Source organism: Neolamprologus brichardi, chromosome 14, assembly GCF_056152115.1.
Source record: "Neolamprologus brichardi isolate AB-2024 chromosome 14, ASM5615211v1, whole genome shotgun sequence".
NCBI lineage: Eukaryota > Metazoa > Chordata > Actinopteri > Cichliformes > Cichlidae > Neolamprologus > Neolamprologus brichardi.
Genome location: NC_142117.1, coordinates 32,750,629 through 32,765,614, shown reverse-complemented (window position 1 = coordinate 32,765,614; position 14,986 = coordinate 32,750,629). Strand labels below are relative to the sequence as shown.

Genomic DNA, 14,986 nt, shown 5'->3' with positions numbered 1-14,986 from the left:
ATAAAAAATAGGGAACCACCCCCCACCTCATGATGCTTAATTGATGTAATCAACTTTAATTTGATGCAGTGTGAAAATAAAATGCACAGAAATCAATTATTTTTCAAGAATAATTAAATAGATTCAACATCTTTCTTCAACAGAACTGCAGACTGCACAGATCATACCTTCCCAAAGGAAAAAGTAGTATAGCTTACTAGGGTATATTAGACTTAATAGTCACTATATACAGTAATGGACTTCTATACATTTTACATCAGATTAAAACTTTGGGTGTAAGATTCAGATAATTAGTTATTAAAAGCTAGACATTTTAAATAAAAGAAAAGTGTGTCTTTGTGCCCCCCTTTTCCCTGTTAATCCCCTATCGGCCCCCCTGGCTAAACTTTGCTAGATCCGCCCCTGCACAGTTACAGCCGTCAGCTAAGTAGAAAAAGATCCTGGTGTAGAAAGTAATATTAAATAAATTCTAACAACAGCTTATCAAGCTTAATAGTGCTGCTGTTGTTCAGCCGCTGGTTTCCTCTTTCTGGCGCGAAGTGGGCCAAAAACAAAGAAGAGAGACGGACTCGCGACAGAAAAGCCGATCAGCTGATCATTAATCAGTTTCACGATTGAAGTAGGAGCAGGAGAGGGAGGGAAAGAAGAGGCAGTCGCTCCATATATCGGTTGTTAAGCTTAACGCTGGAACGCTTTACAAACATTCAGAGATGAACTTACACACTTGCTTTACTTCTCTCTGGGATAACTTCCTCGGAGATGAAATGCTGGTTGGGTAGCGAGGCTCAAAATGCTGAACCAGACCCCCACAGGTCTTGCGCTCCACAGCCGCTCTATCACGTGATGCATACTGCTCCGAGTGCTACGGTTATGAGCTGAGTTATGCCATGTCGCAAGTTTTGTGAGGTGCTTTTTTTGATATTTAATGGATCGGATTACATTTTTTATTTCTCTCTGATATCCGATCCAGTAATTTAGGTCAGTATCGGACCGATACCGATACTAATATCGGATCAGTCCGTCTATAGTATAGACTAGCATAAATGCATCAGGGGCTATTCGGGGTATATTATCTTTTGCAAGGATGCTTCAATATGCAAACTGGAAGAGACGGGATCAAAACACCCACCTTATGATTAACAGACAACCCACTGTACTTCTTGAGTCACACTCACCACAAACATGTATTGGAACTTGCTGAAATTGCACTAAATGCAAACGTTTACATAGCTTCTTTACATCAAAAATGAGTTATTATGCAATTGTTTTATTTCTCTACGCATTTGAGATATACTAAGAGAAGTACTAAAATAAAGCATAAATTATATGATAAAAGCAGCACAAAGGAGCAGCAATGATATTAATAATCACATACAATAAAGCAACATTTTTTTCTTTAGAGGTATAAGAGCTCAGTTACCTGTAGAGAGCACAAGGAGAGTGATGAACAGAACCATCATAGATATTTTTACTGATGGTTCTCAGTTTTCAAATACGCAAGTTGATCAATGTGTATATATACTTTGGTGCAGATATTGCTAAGTGCAGGAACATCTGCAAGCAGTAGGGATGATAGGCAACTAAAGCTTCTGATCTGTGTGGTTGCGGCATTATCTTCCTTCCTTCCTGTGTTTTTAGTACCACAAACAACTTACTAGAGCTTTCTGAGAAACAACCTCTTGCACAAAATCCACAAACGCCCAAATGTGTCTATGCAAGGGTCTCATGTTTTTTACATGAGTTTTTTTTCTGTGTTTTTGAGACTAAAATCAAATCATCAGTGGGATTTGATTTTCCTGGAAAAATTGAATAAAATGAACAGTAAATTTTGGGGTGATAAATTGTTCAAAAATTTAGCAAACCAAAGGAAAATAAAAGCACCCAGTATTTGTTGTAATGGTTATTATTTTATGATAAAGTCCTATGGCCAGCCACTTTATTAAGTAAATCCTGGTCACTTAATTTGGCGCACCTGTGTGCATTCACCTGTGGCCACTTTATTGAGTACACCTACGGTCTTAGCCACTTTGCCACTCGTGGCAACAGTTTGTGTGGTTAATAAAATGGCCCACCATGGATAGAGTATGCTTATGGAAATATCAAACAAGCAAACAAAAACTATCATATAAAACATTTCTAGGGTTATTCTGTCTCCTTCTACCAAAACAACAAGAGTCAAATGAAGCCAGGCCAACTGTAGAGTGTTTTAGATATAAAGCAAACACATACAATCATGATAAAAATGAATCTTGATAATATACGAACTGTAATAAAAGTGAACAATAAGAGTTTTTCCAATGTTCACAGACCTCCAGTTTATTCTGGTGTACTTATGTCTGTGCTGTGCGGTATGCAGTTTTTACTGGCCTGCATTTTTTAGTTAACAGGATGCAGATGTATTTAGTGCCAGAAAATCTCAAAGTCCACCTCTGCTTCCGCCCCCTTCTCTGATTGGCTGATAGAAATGGCAAAGGTTAGGGGAGGAAGAAATCTCTGTCCCGCTGTAATTTTGGTGGAATGATTTTTTCTTCCTGTCTTTCTCTCCTTGTTTTGCAGACACCAGTAAGACAGTAAGATGGCCTCGGCACATGACAGAGCAGTACTCCAGGCTATATTCAACCCCACCACCCCCTTTGGAGACATTCCCAGCGTAAACCAAGAGGAGGAATTAATTGATGATGGTGAGCATGAGCTTCTGACTGGTGTGTCTCAACATATCATGTCACAGTATATTGAATTCATTTGAACACATTCCATTTCTGGGCTGCGAAAAACATGACATTGTAATCCAAACTGATTTCCGAGTGACATTTCTCTGTTTTCCTTTCCACGGTACCTGTCAATTGAGTTTGAGTCCTTTTTCAACCTGTTTATCTCCTCCTGCCAGACAGTGGCTTTGACAGAGAGTTGCTGAAGCAAGTGAAAGAGCTGGAGATGCGGGGTGTCTCAGCAGCAGAGACTGGGGATTTACAAACTGCGCTTCAGCTGTTCAGCCAGGCAATCCAGACCCTTCCTCAGCGAGCCTCTGCCTATAACAACCGGGCACAGGCCCTGCGACTGAAGGGGGACACAGCAGGTATGTGCAACAAATTCAATAATAACCCTTTCCAGACATGCCACGGTGTGCCAACTTATCAGACTGCCGAGTCTAAGGCCAGCGTGAATACCAGAGCTTTGTCAACAGCGATGGTGCTCTGAGATAGTGTGGTGTTTGGTTGCTTTTACCTGCTGCCTGACATAAGAAGGGCAGGTTTGTAGGCAAAAATAACAGTCCTTGACTCACTAACAAAACTGACTAGCACTAATGACTAGCATGTCACTAGCAAAACTAACTGCAGATTTCTAAAAGAACGTCTATTCATCTGAAAGTCATTGTTAAGTGTTGTTGAACCAGTAGAACAAGGATATTACTAATACATATAAAGCGTTTGAATGGCTAACGCTCGGTTATGAGCAGTTTACTTGAGTATGACTTTTTGTTTTTTCCTCATTGTTTGATTTCCACAGTACTTGAGAGAAAAGTAGTTCAAGCACATTTCAGCTGTGTTTATCAGAATGAATTTTTCAGTAGCCTGACCCAAAGCCAAAGCTGAGTATCTTAGAACATCATGGCCTAAAAAAAAATTCAACTTTCCAGACATGTGTTTTGTTCACAGTGTTGTTCTCTTCGCAGGAGCCCTGGGGGATCTGGACCAAGCGATTGCTCTGAGCAGCAGCACTGGGCGTACTGCCTGCCAGGCGCTGGTGCAGCGAGGCCTTTTACATAGACTAGCACGTCAGAATGATGAAGCCAGAGCAGATTTTGAAAAAGCAGCTGCACTTGGAAGTGAATTTGCTCGACAACAGGCTGTGGTCCTTAATCCATATGCTGCCCTGTGTAACAAAATGCTGTCAGAGGTGATCAACAAACTGCGCAACCCTGAAACATCTGACATGCAGTGATGTAAAACCTTAGGTGTTCGTCTTCTCTGAAAGTCTGAAATCAATAAATTAACCTTTTTACGATGTTCTTTAAATTCTGTTCATTGTGCTGCTTTAAAAAAAAGTCACAAATCCAGGTAAAAATCACATTTATTCACACATGCAGATCACACTTATTTCAAACAGAGTTGTTCTCATCACAAAGCAGACACTGCTGTATTTTATTAAATATGACACATGCAGCATGTGATGTAACCTCCAGCATTAAAATGCCAAACAATACCATTTGATACAGATGGGATACTTAAGTTTTTATCCACTAGATGTCAGTCTTGTCATACTGAAACAGTCATCAGCGGTTCCCCTTCCTTGATTTTTCTTTCAAACATTGCCTTTCACCATAAGAATGAAATATGCTGGAACAAACAGCACTTGTCATCTCAGTCATGCCAAATGGTTCATCTAATATCAAGAGGATGTTCCCCAGGCAAAACATGCCCAAATGCGAAAATTCAGCTGCGTCTTTTAGCATTCATGTTTCTCTCCACACTACACTGCATGACAAGATCCATCTCAGAGAATTTTGCACACCAAAGAGAAAAATGATCTGAGTAAATGCTTAAAAAAAAAAAGATTACATCACCAATATATCCTGTTACATTACATTATTCTTATTTCTAATATACGACAGATTGTCTTTCTGCAGGGCTTTAACACACTTTAACACAGCTCTGTTTTTATACAGCAGCTCTACATGCGGAGGCTTTTTCCACTTTTCAGATGAGTGCATACATGTTACGTCTCAGTGATTTCAAACAAGGCATAACTCGTGTTGTGGTCGGCCCGCTGTGCTCTGAAACGTGAGCGTTATCTTTTATGCTTCAGTTTCCCATGTTTGTCTCTGACCTCTCCCAGGCAGGGTAAAGCCACCGGCTCAGTGCGATCTTCTCTCTGGTAGAAGGAGCAGGTTCCCAGGTGATTTGACATGGAAGGAGTATCGCTGAAGCTCCATCTGTCCACAGAGGAAAACTGAGAGCTGAATTTCCAAACCTGTAAAACACAGAGGCAGAATTGAAGGAGGTGTGGGAGGCTGTCATGGCATCTATCAACTGTTTTGCAGCTACAGTATACTGCGATGAGGAGGAATGTATTTTTAAATACCATGGAATCTAGATCACATAATACTTTTATGCCATGTTAGGGCATGGTGTTATTTCTGTTTTGATCCGTGACAAATGTATACAAATTATGCCATTCATCTGAGAGCAAATACCCAGCTGTTGCCTACACAGTCTTATTAACATCCTATGTTTCCATGAATGATCACATATCTGACTTGTTATGGTAGCACTCTGTTTACTGGCAGCAAAGCCTCAGGCCATTCCACATCACTGATGTCATCGGCATGCTCTTTGTCTCATGATCACTGCAGTACAGAGATAGTCAATGCAAAAATATACACACGTGCATTGATGGTGTTTTTTGCTTCATTAGCTCCAGCAGAGGGGCTTTGATCACACGTTTGTTAGCAGGAAAACTACTTAGTGTAGCTAAAAAATTATGAAAGCAAGTACAACCAAATTGCAACTGAAAAATAGGTGTCTTATCTATCCCACCTTCATTTTCACTGCTCACCAACAACAAGTCATTTTTTTTCCCAGCGTATTTAATTTGATCTTCAACAAATCTGGGACATTATAGTTGTGTTCTCAATCAAAAGATTTTAATTATTTCATTTTGTTAGAACTCCCTAGCTGCCAAATTCAGATATTTCTGTAAACTACCAAAATTCTTTAATAATAATTATAAGCAGGCATCTACAGAGCCTGAAAAAGGTCTGCACAGCTCAACGTTTGTCCTGAAGAGATGGCACTTTAATGAAACATGCATTTAAATTTCCACAGCTCAGTGTTCATAAATCTGAACCACTTAAAATGTGAACCCTTTACTCAGTGCTAATAATTCCAGAGAGGATTTAGTTAATTTCCGGCTCCAGGACCAACAGGCATCCTTGTGGGGTAGTGGCCTGAGCCACCAAGCTAGCTAACTGTGTGACTTTAACCGGGGTTCAATTCTAGTTGTCGTAGGTGAACCTCTAATAATGCCCAATTACAATCGCCTTATTTTTCTTTATATGCTATGTAGTGCTATTTTTTTGTGTTTTCTTCTGTTGCTGTTAATTAGCAAACCATTGCTTGGACACCAACGTCAGGAAAGAAAACTAAATTTCATTTCCTTGTGGTTCCTGACCTTAGAAGAAGCTGATATTTTGCAAGGACACAGACAAAGGCAGTAAATCTCCAGGGTCTGATTCAGTGGGAACTCAATAACTGTTGCCAACACAACTGCGGCTCAGTTTGTAATATTGTTAGAGAGGACTATTGAGAGTCAGGAGTGTTTACAGTGCAGCTGCTGTCATACTGTATGAATGACTCAGATTTTCCAGCGAAAGTTAATAGAATGATGCCAGGTACTAAAGGGAAACTGATAGAGAAGTTTGACATGATGTAAATAAATAGAAATGGTAAAACAATATGGTGCGCACACTTATCTGTGAATGCAATCAAATTTACAGGTTAGGGAATAAAGTGACTATAACAAAAAAAACACATTTGCAAAAGAAAACCAATATATCTAGATAAATAAGAATACTTGCTTTCTTTTGGCAAATCCAGGAACTTCCTTCACTGGAGTGTTTCTTTTTCTCCCACTTGAGGGAGACCATCCCTCTCTCCTGCAGCAATGTGGCACACACCTCTCTCAATAGATGGGAGACTTGGGACAACTGAGACAATGTAAAACTGTCAAGGTAACCAGCAATATGCTGAATAATCTCCAAAGGAAGGCTGCTTAGGGGATCCAGATTTTGTGCATCATTCCTTTGAGGACTGAAGGTTTTCCCACCTGCACAGAGTGATGAATTGGCTTTTGGTTGGAGTACCAGAGTGCTGCCATCCTTGGAGAACTTAACTATTGCTTCCTGACCTGTTGGGTGAAACCTCATCTGGGTGAAAGTACAACCAAGGTATGCTAAAGGGCAACGCTGCTGAAACCAGCCGTTTAGAGAGGCTTGTATGTCAGAATGCACGTTCTTGAAGTGAAAGCAGTATTCATCACGGCGAAAGTAGTGGCCACACATGTAGCTGAAGGCTGAACTTGTTTTGTTGTGTCTTCTAGTGACAGATTCTGCTTCGATGTATAAATAAAGACGACAAGGTTTACCTGCTACGACATCAGCTAAGGAAGCATCTTGCTTGAAGGGAGCAGAAGAAAAGATGTACGTTTGTGTTCCTATATCTGTGTAAAGACCATCTGTCGACACACTCTCTGAGATCGAATGTCCCTTCAGTTCCTTTTCCAGGGAGCACAGAAGTGTTGTGCTAACCTCTTCACACTTTGGAAGATTCTCAATTGTAATTCCCAGATCTGAAGTGTCAACACTCTGATGTGTGGTTTGGGCCTTGCGCGAGGGGTCTTTTAAGTGATTGCGCTTTGCTCGATAGCTGGTCGGCACATTAAATGTTCGGACGCTTTTCACCTCAATGGGCTCCAGACTCCCATAGACAAAATCCTTTTCTCTTGGTGTGCAAGCAGCAAGTTGCCCAAAGTTAATCAGCATTACCCCATTGTGCACCAGATACATATTATATTCTGCAATGTTGACTTCTTTGCCTAAACGCTCAAGGACCCCATCTTGCCATGGTGCAAGACCAGTGGCACCGTCCATGGTTCTGGCAGTTACAGGACATTCTCCATCCTGGTGTATTTCTTCCTGACTCTTTGATAATTTTTGGTCCTCCTTTTCTTTTCCGTTCCCCTCCTTATTCAGGTTTTTGATGGTTTGCTTGCATCCCTCCTTCTCCTTATTGAATATTTTCTCCCAAGAGCTATAATTTTGAATACTTGTCACATCCGTGCACTTTGCCAAAGTATCTCTCTCCTCTTGACTCAGTTCTTCGTCCAACTTTGCACTGCCATTTTCTGTATATTCACCACCGTCTAAAGAACAGCAAGCATTATCTGCAGGACTGTTGATCCCAGCAGCAATGTTTTGCACGGCAGAATCCTCCAATATCAACTCGGGAAAAATGTTCTTCATTTTGATTGATTGAAACAGCTGCTCTTGGTCCCTGTGAGCCATAGCAACATCAAGATTTTCCTCAGTGTTTACCACAGGGTTTTCAGAAACATTTCTATAAAAGGTCAGGTCAGTTTCTGAAATAGGCCAGCGGTTCCACTCCTGAGAGCAACAGACCAAGCTGGCAGGACAGACCTCTAAGTGTTTGGCCAGCCTGTGGCGCAGCATGGTGAGAGGACAGCCATAATAAACATTAAGGCAAGGGACTATCTCATTAGGACAGAGAAGCTGGTGCTCTTCCTGCTTGCACATGTGGAGGCTTGCACCACAGTTTTTGTGACATTTTACGACTATGCATGAAACAGAGGTCTGTGCAGGGACTTGACAGTGGACATTGTAACACTTGTCACAATGCTTATGATAGCCCATTGGCATCTTCATGCTTTTTTCTAATGAGAGAAATAACCCAGCACAGAAGGTAGTAACAGTAGTAACAGTTTCAAGTAGACTTAAAAATTTCTGATAGTTTTAAAAAGTGAAAATTACTTTACATACCATTTTGGCTTAAGAACACAGCAGTGTGATCATCTAAGAACAAGTCAAACCAGAAACATGTTTACAGTCACATGCTGACCAAAAAACTGAAATTCACAACTGATAAGTTGAATTATATGTTCAGGTTATAAAGAAAAAAATATGAAAACCACAAATCTCAAAGTTTTTCTTTTAAAAAAAGCAATAAGAGTGGAGACAATAAGAGAAATATTTCTCACCCTTTGTTCCTTTGTTCACTGGCACCTCTGAATAACCTCTGCACTGTGTCTGGACAATATAAATAGACACAACAAAGGGGCAGACAGGCCAGTGGGACGGGGCACCATTGTCGCACAGCCATTAAGAGCCAAGGTCAAGTTACAGTCTCTACCACTGCTTCACGCTGAGAGGGTGGTAATAAAAGCAGGTCCTGCACATTCTTAAAAAAAAGTTACCCTGTGCTTAAAAACATAAACATTTCAACTTGTTTGATTTACTGAGTTTCCAAAACTATAATGTTAAAACTTTATAATTCTATTCCCACTGATTGAACTTATTTGTTTTGATTTCCTTTCAAAATAACATATTCCATAACTGAATGAATAAATTACTTAATAAATATTTTTTTATTTGATTTTATAGATGGGTGGCATCTAAAATACCAAATCAGTTTTTTAGATTCATTAAAGTTTTTTTCAGTGATTATTTAATTAATCAAAATTTGAACAATGCAGTGTGTTGGGTTAGGTTAGGCTCATGTCATGTCTTCCACTAGGTGTCACTCAAACACTTTCAGAAACTCTACCAATGTTTCGCCAGCCAATTCTTACTACATATTAGTTGCATTTACAAAGAGAAGAGAACATACTGTGTAGAGGTTTTCTGCCCCATCTCATCAGGAGGAGATAAAACAGGAAGCTAAGGCCGTCACTTAGGCGCCGTAAGATAGAAAGAATATGGTTTAGGCTTTATGGCCCTGGGAAGAAGCTATAAGAGTAACTGTTAGATACTTCGAGATGTTTCCAGAAACCCTCCTGTGCACATCTCCTGTCTCTCCTCCATGCTCAAAGTGTTGTATGGAATAAAGAGATTGTTGATTGAGCATTTATACACCGAGTGGTGCTCTTCCTTCAGCCCAAAGATCAAAGAATTGGGGTATTTAACACTATACAAATTTTATTGATGTTTTTCAAGGCTTTTTGAACTGGAAACTGATGCAGTTGTGGGAAACATGGTTCTGTCGGGAATTATCTTCATGAAACAAAACACTGGTTTAATAAATCAAAACTAATCCACTCTAAAAGTCTAGTAAGCAGTAGATCCAAATAGTGCATATTTGAAAATGTTTACATTGTTTACATACATGGCAGCTCTTATTAAGAAAAGTAAAGATCTGGTTTTCTGTGTCACCTCCCCCATTCTCTTTCAGAAATACTGTGCTATGATACAAATTGGGGGACATTAATCTTGTTAACTAACTCTAACTAATTACACTCATTCAAAATGAGACTGGTGGAACTACCCTTTTTTATTTAATAGCATCATCCTATAAACATCTACTGACACCTGTTTCCACCCTTTATTAAATGTGCTGTAGACTGAATTTCCCAACTGGCATCTGGAAGTTTGGAAGTTTATTTTTTCTTTCCACCTGGCACAGATTACAATGCACAGCTTATCAGAGGCAGCTGGTTCACTCTCTATAGGCTCTGCAATCAGCATACATTACATCGAGCAAGAGACAGAAAGAAAAAGAGAGAAAGAAAGCCTACTCTAAGTAAAATTACTTTTTGCAACAGAACAGCAGCACAGCTCAGACTGGAGTTAGATTAGTTGATTCATGTCTGAAAATTGCTTCCAGTTGAGTGCAGAAATGATTTATCAGCTTTGTAAAATTGCTTCAAAATTTACTAAAACTCTTTTAAATAAAATTCAATCAAATTAAAACTTTGATCGTTGCATTGATCCCCAGCATTTAGAGTAAGAAAATGCTTTTTATTTTGTCTCTGCACATTGCTGGTGATGTGATTTTCTGTGCTGCACTGTGGAACGACCAGAAACTGTAATTTGAAGGTTAAAAAAATAATTTGCATCATCCAGTCTGTGTTTTCAGTCACATCTGTGTTTTTAAAAACAAACACCAGGTTTAGATATTTTGATTTCTGGCATAAAGTTGGTGGAAAAAATAATAAATCAACACCTTCCTCATTAGTGTTTATTTAATATATGCCTGAAGCCAGCAGCTGGTTATGGTAATTTAGCATAAAGACTGAGATAGAAAGACTGGCTCTGTCACAATATCTAGCTATTGGCACCTGCAATTTTCAATAATTGCCACACTCTCTTCACTATCTTGTTCTTAGTTGAATAAGACAGTATAAATGTAGCTTTCATTGCATTTTCAAATGAGAGTTACAGTGCTGTAAAAAGTATTTTTTCCCTTCTTGATTTCGTAGGTTTTGATGAATTAATGAATTTTAATTTTAGACAAAGATAACCTGAGTAAATGAACTTTTTAAACAGTGATTTCATATATTAACTGAAAGACATCCAAACCTACCTGGACCCAGGTGAAAAAGTAATTGTCCTTAAATCTAATAACTAGTTGGGCATCCAGACTTTGACTAGACCACTAATTAACACTTTTTCAAGGCATTGTAGTGTTTTTGTTTGTTTGTTTCATTTTTTGTTTCGTTTGTTAGTTTTTAAAGTTTTTATGTGACCAATGAGAAAATTAAAAACAACATCCCAATCATGTTTTCAAAAAATGTAATTTTCATACTCAACCTATTCAGTGTCTCTTCTTTACTAATGGATGTGGTCATTGTCAAAGATGTAATTTCCAATGACGCAGCTGGAAGGCAGCTGTAGAATGGGCCCAGTCAACATAATTATCAAAATTGCATTACATGGCATGCATGTATTCACTACATTTAATACTGGAAGTATTTTAAAAATGTCACTATATGTTTAAGTCATGGTTCTACCTTGTGAAGCAAAGCCTAATTTATGCAGTTAAGTTTTTCTTATGAACTGAATTTTAGCTTAGCATGCTAAGTCAGTTTGAACTGTGCTCATTAAAAGTTTTCTGAAAAGCTTTGATAGTGTTTAGCATACCAGTGTATTGTACTTCCTAACTGTGCTGTCATTTATGGAAAATGAGCACAAACCGCACACAGTTTGATGTTTGACATGCAGCACAGCACTATAAATTTAGTTAACCAAGCCAAGCAAAAAATAAAACAAAACATGGTGCTTCAAAGTAGAAGAAGGAGAGAAGACAAAACGATGAGAATATTCCCAGGACTTTGGACCTCAACAGCATTGTCAATACTTTGTTCAGTAAGAAATGTTGAAAAATATACACTAATATGTGACCTTATAGTATCACCCCATTGGAGCTCTTCGCTCTCGCACTGGAGGCTTACCTGTTGTTCCTAGAGTATTGAAAAGTAAAATGGGAGGCAGAGCCTTCAGTTTTCAGGCCCCTCTTCTATAAAACCAGCTTCCGGTTTGGATTTGGGAGACAGACACTATCTCTACTTTTAAGATTAGGCTTAAAACATTACTTTTTGCTAAAGCATATAGTTAGGGCTGGATCAAGTGACCCTGAATCCTCCCTTAGTTATGCTGCAATAGGCGTAGGCTGCCGGGGGATTCCCATGATGCATTGAGTTTTCCTTTCCAGTCACCTTTCTCACTCACTATGTGTTAATAGACCTCTCTGCATTGAATCATACATGTTATTAATCTCTGTCTCTCTTCCACAGCATGTCTTTCATCCCGTCTTCCTTCTCTCTCCCCAACCGGTTACAGCAGATGGCCGCCCCTCCCTGAGCCTAGTTCTGCCGGAGGTTTCTTCCTGTTTAAAGGGAGTTTTTCCTTCCCACTGTCGCCAAAGTGCTTGCTCATAGGGGGTCATATGGTTGTTGGATTTTTCTCTGTATGAATTATTGTTGGGTCTACCTTACAATATAAAGTGCCATGAGGCAACTGTTGTTGTGATTTGGCGCTATATAAATAAAATTGAATTGAATTGACCGTTTATACATCTTTGTGAAGACTGAAAATTGGCACATCACTATACTTGAATTTGAAGGCAGTTTTGAGGCTCAATATCTGGTTTTAGTGTCAGGGTTACAATTAGGTTATGGTTAGGTTTAGGCTAAGGGATAGGGCTGGTGGTTAGGGCAAGCAGCTTGGGAAAGCATTATGTCAATTAGATGTCTGATTAAGATATGAAAACAAGTGTGTGTGTTTGAGTGATATATCTAGAAGCTAGTCCTCTGGAAATAATTGTTGAATAAGTAATTTTGTAAATGAGTGTGCTTGTTTGGCACGGTGACCCATCCAGTCTGTCTGTGAGGATCTGTTGTTAATTGGAGTCTCTCTTCTGTTCCATGCTTATAGGCTTTACAGTTGTCTTCATATTACTTTAGTTACACTAAATCTGTTTTGGGCTTGTGGTAGACAAGTTGAAGAAGATGAACCATGTTTATAGCATAAGCTTTAATAAATGTGTCCATTACCCAACTCCTGTATGTTGTCCATCATGCAGATGAAAAGCTGTGATGATGATACTGATATTGCTTTGTGATCTTATTTTTGCACTCACACAATGTGTATGAAAGAGAGATTGTGAGTGAGTTAGTAAGTAAGAGAGAGGGGGTGAGAAGATGATAAGAGTGCACACCCTGCAGCTCAACACTCCCACTAGATCGCCTCAATGTAGAGATCGGTGATTCAGGAATGTCTTAGGATTTCCTTAGTTCAGTTGAAATATAGATGCCACTCAATAATATGCAATTTTGTGATAAATATTTTTCTTATTAACTAAAGGTTTTACTAAAAGTTTACAAAGCAACAAAATGTTTAACAGAACACTGAAGTCCCATTTAATGAAACTCATCTGAATACTCAGTTTGAGCTCTTATGCAACCTAGCAGCTCAAGAAGAAGATAATTGCAGCTTGTTCATTTTCTGTGGCATGGATTTGAACAATTCTGAGGCTGTGAGGTTAATGATTCATGGAAGCTCCATGTCATTTAACTCTAATTTAATGATCTGAAATGTGACTGGACAGGTTTAAATGTTGAAAGCAAAAAAAAGTCAAACTTGATTAATATTGAAGACATTCAAAATCTGACAGCACACAGCAGGACTGCTGGAAGTATCGCAGGCTTCATGTTTTAAAATTAACGTTTGCTTGTTGTCACCAGCACATAAAACAGTGCAAACTTCTACTCTCTGTAGAACTTCCTATAAATCCCATCCATGTTTGGACATTTTTACTTTTATTACCATTCTTCTTAAAGAATGACCCAATTCCGGGGCCTCCATCTAGTTTATTATACCTGGTAAAACATATTAATGAGCCTAAACAACTGGGAATGCAGAAAGATGAATGTATTACTGTTGAAATTTCAAAGGCTCGGGAAACTGTTGGTACTGTTATTGTTACAGAGCGTGGCCTGGCATAAATAAGCTCTATGCTTTTTTGAAAATCAACTAAAGTGAAAACATGAGGTCTGTATTTAACTGTATTTTAACTTTTAGGCTGATAAACCAAAGACTTTTTGCAATGTCTGGAACTTACGGAATGATTCGGTTTCTCTTATGGAATCTCACAAATTAGTTAAAGAGTGAATAAATGTTGTTTATTCTGTGATTCAGCGCTGAAGGAACATTCAAACTCCACAAAGAAGGCACTTCTGTCTTTGAGGTGGCAGTGCTAACCACTACATTACAGTGCTGCATTACATTGCTTATATGAACAGATTTTTAGGTACACCTCAAATCATGTGTAAAATGCTATTTGAGATAAACTGCATTCATCACATGTGATAAAAACCTCTCGTGCTGTTTTGTAAGCACTTGTTCCCCTTCTGTGCCTGTCCAAGAAAGTATATTTCTTTATATATATATATATATATATATATATATATATATATATATATATATATACATACATACATATATATAGCTATGCTTTTTTTTTTCAATTCAAAAAGTCTATTCAGTCTATTCAACTCATTAAACCATCTCCATCATTTTAATGTACTATAGTCTTTTTAACCTGACACTGCAAATTAGCTTGCAGCTGGAGGATACATTTAATAGTATATGCCTTTGGGTGTGTATTATACTACGAAGCCCTTCTGGACGGCATATTGTAGCATATGGTCATCCCAAAATAGAAGAGAAAATGTCTATACTCAACTTCACACCTAGTTTTTACTTTCTCATTATACAGCCCCCCTACTCCCTTCCCACTTAATTAAGAAGGTGTCATACACATTTTCTTTTAAATCCCTCTCCAGTTCAGCTCTCCAGCCTCTTGTCGGATCTGACTGAGTAACGAGATGGTTTGCTAACCCTGACCAATGAACATGCAAATGTTTATAGCCATATCAATTTAGCTTCCGGCCTTTCTGCACCCAATATTCTGCTTTT

General features: G+C 38.7%; 2 protein-coding genes across 2 annotated transcripts; one reads left to right on the top strand and one right to left on the bottom strand.

Moving 5' to 3' along the window:
- The first annotated feature begins 2,486 nt into the window (after positions 1–2,486).
- Positions 2,487–4,016, top strand: ttc36 (tetratricopeptide repeat domain 36). Its single transcript, XM_006796653.3, has 3 exons — positions 2,487–2,681; positions 2,888–3,076; positions 3,674–4,016. The coding sequence occupies exons 1-3, from the start codon at positions 2,576–2,578 to the stop codon at positions 3,940–3,942; spliced, it is 564 nt and encodes a 187-aa protein (XP_006796716.1). The 5' UTR covers positions 2,487–2,575; the 3' UTR covers positions 3,943–4,016.
- A 37-nt stretch (positions 4,017–4,053) lies between these two features.
- LOC102777572 (F-box only protein 40) lies at positions 4,054–8,786 on the bottom strand. The gene is made up of 4 exons (XM_087851140.1): positions 8,773–8,786; positions 8,555–8,587; positions 6,578–8,448; positions 4,054–4,971 (listed from the first exon to the last, which is right to left on the bottom strand). Exons 3-4 carry the CDS (start codon positions 8,438–8,440, stop codon positions 4,789–4,791), a joined length of 2,046 nt encoding a protein of 681 aa, XP_087707266.1. The 5' UTR covers positions 8,441–8,448; positions 8,555–8,587; positions 8,773–8,786; the 3' UTR covers positions 4,054–4,788.
- Between the last annotated feature and the right edge of the window lie 6,200 nt (positions 8,787–14,986).

Coding starts and splice junctions, on each gene's coding strand:
- ttc36 (XM_006796653.3), top strand. CDS start 2,576: ATGGCCTCGGCACATGACAGAGCAGTACTCCAGGCTATATTCAACCCC. Junction 2,682..2,887: donor GGAGGAATTAATTGATGATG/GTGAGCATGAGC, acceptor TCCTCCTGCCAG/ACAGTGGCTTTGACAGAGAG. Junction 3,077..3,673: donor ACTGAAGGGGGACACAGCAG/GTATGTGCAACA, acceptor TTCTCTTCGCAG/GAGCCCTGGGGGATCTGGAC.
- LOC102777572 (XM_087851140.1), bottom strand. CDS start 8,440: ATGAAGATGCCAATGGGCTATCATAAGCATTGTGACAAGTGTTACAAT. Junction 4,972..6,577: donor CCTGGATTTGCCAAAAGAAA/GCAAGTATTCTT, acceptor TGTGTTTTACAG/GTTTGGAAATTCAGCTCTCA.